Source organism: Sphaeroforma arctica (genome assembly GCF_001186125.1).
Source record: "Sphaeroforma arctica JP610 unplaced genomic scaffold supercont1.38, whole genome shotgun sequence".
Lineage (NCBI taxonomy): Eukaryota > Ichthyosporea > Ichthyophonida > Sphaeroforma > Sphaeroforma arctica.
The window spans coordinates 47,162-53,319 of record NW_014040520.1 but is presented as its reverse complement, the minus strand read 5'-3'; the positions used below and the strand labels follow the sequence as shown (position 1 = coordinate 53,319).

General features: G+C 42.2%; 1 protein-coding gene across 1 annotated transcript in view; it reads left to right on the top strand.

Moving 5' to 3' along the window:
- Nucleotides 1-3,775, top strand: part of SARC_01046 (hypothetical protein) — a gene marked incomplete at both ends in the record, with an annotated part of 4,558 nt that extends 783 nt beyond the window's left edge. The window contains 4 exons of the mRNA XM_014305241.1: nucleotides 1,136-1,372; nucleotides 1,854-2,174; nucleotides 2,812-2,916; nucleotides 3,515-3,775. Of these exons, the coding sequence (XP_014160716.1) occupies nucleotides 1,136-1,372; nucleotides 1,854-2,174; nucleotides 2,812-2,916; nucleotides 3,515-3,775 (924 nt within the window). The remainder of the gene's footprint in view (nucleotides 1-1,135; nucleotides 1,373-1,853; nucleotides 2,175-2,811; nucleotides 2,917-3,514) is intronic.
- Nucleotides 3,776-6,158: the final 2,383 nt, after the last annotated feature.

Here is a 6,158-nt window from a genome sequence, read left to right as displayed (position 1 = left end):
GTGTGTGTGTGTGTGTNTGTGTGTGTGTGTGTGTGTAGTAGTAGTATATATATAGTATATATATATATATATATATACTATACTACTATATGTATACTATATATTCTCTCGTCATATCAGTTTCATCCCATATAGATGTTCTTATTTTGTGTATATATATGTATATGAATATATATATATATATATGTATGTATGTATGTATACATATATATATATGTGTGTGTGTACACGTGTATGTGTGTGTGCGTGTGTTTAGGTGTATGTGTATAAGTATATGTATATGTGTAAACTATATTTTTATATATATATATATATATGTGTGTGTGTGTGTGATAGTTTCTGTATGGATTTTTTCATATACATTTGGTAATGCATAAGATATATATATATATATATATGTGCGTGTTTGTGTTTGTGCGTTATTTGGTATTGTTTCTGTATGGATTCTTGCATATACGTTTGGTAATTCATAAGATATATATATATGTGTGTATGTGTTTGTGTTTGTTTTTGTGCGTGATTTGGTATAGTTTCTGTATGGATTCTTGCATATACATTTGGTAATTCATAAGATATATATATGTGTGTGTGTGTTTGTTTGTGTTTTTGCGTGATTTAGTAGAGATTCTGTATGGATTCTTGCATATACGTTTGGTAATTCATAGGTACTAGCGTATGCTTGATATTGCAAGTTCAATGTCACGCCCAGGGCTTTCTATGGCATTTCCTACCGACGTGGCATTGTTCTGCGTTGAGTAAATCGTAATATATTCACAGTCAACCGATTAAACCGGATTTTGAAACCCAAAAACACCAATGAATGACACTTTGAACAGTTATAACGTGCTATCGGTACTATTGTTTTGCATATGCCCCACTCCCACACTGTGGCTCTGGCTCTCACAACTTTGAATTCCGCGCTGATGATTCTGATAGACAGGGTGATTCAACAGATGTTTTATTTTGGGGTGTTTGGTGTTTCTGAGTTTCATATCCTCTTCTCAGTCTGGCACATACACACACACACTCTCTCTCTCTCTGCTGAGAATCCTCGCACGTTTGTTAGCGTTTATATACGTTTATATACGTTTGTACTGCCGACTAATCCTTCTCGTACCGATTGCCGCACCCGCAGAACTTCAAGTTCCCCGTAACCATCTCGCTGATTCAGCAAATCTTCGGCTTTGTGTGCGCTGTCGTACTGGTCAAGGCCAAGTTTGTGGGTCACACACAGACCAGAGGGGATCTGCGAGAGTATGTGGTGCACGTGCTACCCATTGGTGTGGTCACAGCCATCACTTTGGCGGCCGGGGGTGCCGTGTACGTGTATCTCTCTGTCAGTTTCGTGCAGATGCTGAAGGGCGTATCACCGGTATGTGCTCATAGTGGGGTTTGGGGTTCTAGCAGTCGTTATATATATATATATATATATATATATATATGTGTGTGTGTGTGTGTGCACTCAAGCTCGGTTAAACCGTCCTATCATAACCTGTAGGTAGTCAAGAACCTAACTAAAACACACGCACAAACGCATCCGCACAAGCTCAAGTTCTGTTACCTGTTTCATCCTAAACTGTAGGTTTTCACAATCCTAACACATACACCCACCCAAACACACCCGCCGAAGCCAATATCTGATCACACAATCCTACCAAATACATCCACCCAAACACACTCACCCGCACAAGCTGAACCTCTGCGACCCACCTTATCCCTATCTACCCTTGCACCCTGACCCGCAGGTGATCACACAATTCTACCAAATACATCCACCCACACACACACACCCGCACAAGCTCAACCACTGCCACCCACCTTATCCCTATCTACCCTTGCACCCTGACCCGCAGGTGATCACAATGCTGTTGATGTTCTGCTTCGGCATGCTGCGTGCACGCCCTGACCTGTGCCTGTCCATTGTCATCATTTCGCTGGCTGGCATCATGGCCAGTTTCGGCGAAGTGCGTTTCCAGTGGTTTGGCTTTGCGCTGATGATGTTATCGCAGGTGTGTGATGTGCTGAAGATAGTCTTGACCGAGCGACTGCTGAGAAAGAAGTTTGAGAATATCATCGACGCTATTTACCACATCGCACCGGCAACGGTGTGTGGGTTGCTGGCTATCTGGAGTTATAAAGAGGCGCCTAAGCTCATGCACGCGGATACTCATCATGTAAGTCATGCTTATATAAACAGATTGGGTGTTGGATGAATTTGTTTGTTGTGTAGTTGGTTTATTTGATGAGTTTTTTCGTTGTGTAGTTGGTTTTTTATGGGCTTTTTCGTTGTAGCGTAGTTGTTTAATTGGATGTATATGCATTGTGTAAGTCATGCTTCATATAAACAGATGGGCTGCCGGGTAAGTTTTTTTCCTAGAGTTTGTATGTACACCCTAATGGCCTCGAGTAACGTGTTTTGCAAACATACGTACGAACACATATATCCTGAGTGGGCGTGTGCGCGTGCGTCGTATGTTGTAGGGTTTTAGGGTTGTCTTCTAGTACTTCTGCAGATGAATGTGATAGAAGTATGCATGGAGAGCGTCTTGCTGTGTGCGTAGAGAACCAGTGACCAAGCGGGGTGCCTTTTAAGATCTGGAAAAGCGCCTATCATTACAGCCTATGTCACGAGTTAAATAAATTTCTAATCCATGTGTACGGCATAACCCCTCTCACTCGTATCACATGATTGAGTATATCAGTCCACTGCATATGTTTGGCCTTCTGACGTGATCCGTCTCTCTCATCATCTGCTCCATACCTATTCCACCACCCATAACCATACGTCCCTCCACCTCTTTCTCCCATCAGGAGCCCTATCTGATCTTCTACCTGTTTGTCGTGGCGTGTTCAGGCTTTGGTGTTAATCTGCTGTTCATGTGTGTGGTGGACAGGGCCAACTCGCTGACTTTCAAGGTGTGTAGTGGTCAGCTACATGTCGCAGTGCGGTCTGGTGTGGGTGGTTGAATTAGAAGACAGTTCGGTACTACGCTGAGTGTGGGTAGTGTTTCAGCCACTCGGGTGTCCAGAGGTGTGATAGCCAGGGCCGGCACGTTGGGCAGCTAGGCAGGGTCTTATAGTATTGAGACTGTCTTCCATAGTCGGGTCTACGGTGCAGCTGATGCGTATCCGCTTATTCAGAGTGCATGTACTGTGCGGGATAGTTTATTCCTGTGTTGGTGTGTAGTATGTATGTGATGTATTGGCTGGGTAAGCAAGTCGCAGCTATTCTGTACCAACCAGGAATACGAGTGGTAGAACGGATGCTATTTAATCTATTGTATTACCAGCACTATCAGCTTTCACCCGCGTCGTTAGTATTAGTATCATGTTTGTTTTACATCATATGTATTTATATATATATTTTGATATTTATATATAGATATATAGATATATTTATATATATACTCTTCACCGTTCACCGTTTTATTAGGTGTATCGATTTACTGTGTACACGTATATACTAAACCATTATATCGTCCACCGCTACCCTCGCGCACTCGTTTCTCCCCAGGTTTTGGGCCAAATCAAGAGCATCGTGATGATCCTCTGTGGCATGCTGATGTTCGGCAACCACGTGTCTGGGCTCCAATGGGCGTCCTACTGTGTGTCTCTGGTTGGCTTTGCCTTATACCAGCGTTCCATTATACGTGCTAAGAAGGAGAGTCTTGCCCTTCGGGAGCCCACTGTGGTCCAGTCACCTGATTTGGAGGTGCAGAGCTCCGCCCCGCTGTTGGCGGTAGCGGCGATGGGTGTCAAGTCCGGCGATAGCTAATCAGGCACACTTAGATATATGCGTACGTGCACAGGCACCTAAAGAGTGTATATACGTACGTATGTATGTGTGTGTGTGTGTATGTGTGTTAGTTGAAAAAAAAGCAGACCGCGGCGGTGACAGTGACAATGGCTGCGACTGCTTAAACGTTTAACGTTAAACAATATCGGTGGCCAGGCCATAGAAGTCTCGACAGCTGTACATCTCCAGAGGTCTTCGTGGAGTGCCACGCTAAAATGGCCTGCCATGTGCAGTGGATCTGGTTGGGTGTACCCATATATATATATATGTATATGTATATGTATATGTATATGTATATATATATATATATATATATGTATGTATGTATGTATATGTAAATATATATGTGTGTGTGTTTGTGTGTGTATGTATATGTATATGTATATATATATATATATATATATATATATATATATATATATAAGGGGACATACGAGCATGTCTCTCTGGCATCCTCTCCCATGCGTTTCTTGTGTGAGTTTGCATCGGGATGGGCTTTATCACTAGGCCGCATTGGTCATGCAGGTGGTAGACGATTGCGTATGAATGTTCTGAGAACCACTTGAGGACGCGCAAGTACATACGTGTTCAAAATGGAAGTATAGTTACTCCCTACTCATAGGCGCACACGTTTCTCACGCTATGTCTATTGGGCGCTTGTACATCTGTCAGGAGGAGCAAGAGCAAAAAACTCATTTATTTCTTTATATTTATATTATATTTATATATATATATATATATATATACGTACAATTAGGGGAGATTGTACGAAGCAGTTTGATATATTAGAAGAGAAGATCTTCACCAGATGAAGTACGAATAATTAGGAATACCCAGGGCACAACTGATAGTTGAGTTTTATGTTGGATGTAGTGCGACTCGGCCCGGTTCCCATGCAATATGGGGCCGGGCCGTTTGCACCCATTATTTTTTCGGCGGTACGGCGTCAGTGCACACCTGCCAGCCCTAACTGAACAATTTAGGAATATCCGAGACACGACCGACAGTTGAATTTAGTTGGTTAAGTATATACCGGATACAGTGCGCCTCGGCCCGGTTCCCATGCAATATGGGCCGGGCCGTTTGCACCCACTTTTTTTTTCCGGCGGCACGGCGTCAGAGAACACCTGCCAGCCATAATTAGACAATTTAGTAATATTCGAGACACGATCGACAGTTGAAGTTGGTTGGTTAAATATCGGATATAGTGTGACTCCCCCCAGTTCACTGTGGAGTAAAGTGACGGTGGTTGTACACACAAATGAAATCCAGCGGTACGGCGTCATGGCACCCTGCCGATTTAGTAGTCAAGTATGAAACAAATAAAGTAGTATATAAGTGCACATTGTTGCATGCATGAAGTATCATATACGTACACATGTTGCGTGCATGAAGTAGTATTTAAGTACGCCTGTTGCATGCGTGTTCATGGCGAGGGGTGGTCGGGTCTATGGTAATAGCCAGTTGTGTATCATTTTGTGGGCTGCTGCTATGTGACGGACGTTGCATATGGCCTTGTCGCTACTCAGAAGTCAGGTACAGTATCAGTAATAGTAGGAAGAGAATCCGTGGGCGATTTTATACACTATGAATGTACCATAACTCGCAGAACTTTCACCCTCGTTCACTTCATGCCATCGCCCTACGATGCAGACATTCACCTCCATCGATTGAAATACTCGTCACAGCTGCATCTGAACACTTGTTCGCTTCAAATACAGCCGTACATGGTAATCATGTAGTGTGCGGATGTATTTATGATCTTACTCGTGCGTTGTGAACCATATGACCATGGCCTCTGGCTATCTGATAGATATTGTCAATCATTAAGTAATATGCAATCTATCGGCGCACCATACATGCATACTCCTTTGGGCTATTATGTACTTTCTCAAGCATTTAAGGTCCGTGCAGTTCCGGCACAATCCCTAAACCCCTGCTTAGTCTACAATCAGTGGGAACTCGCATGTGTCGATTCAAATTTAATCTGTAACTGCTGTGCTTGATTTACAATCAGTAGAGATCAAATACTCGGATTACAGTTAGTGGTGAATACAGATGCTTAGCTTACAACCTGTCTGCACGGCCATATTTGCATTCATACAGTAGGAGAGAACCTCGCGAATGAACTACTACAAACTCCAAGCATAGCTCAGTGGATGATCGCGACCAAAGGTTCAAGGCTAAAAAAAGCAGTGTCATCAATTGTTTCGTTTGCAAGATTCATTTTGATACTACTCATATATATATATATATATATATATGTATTTATGTGTATATATATTATATATGTGTCGGTGTTGTATATATATATATATATATATATATATATATATATATATATATAATAATAATATATATA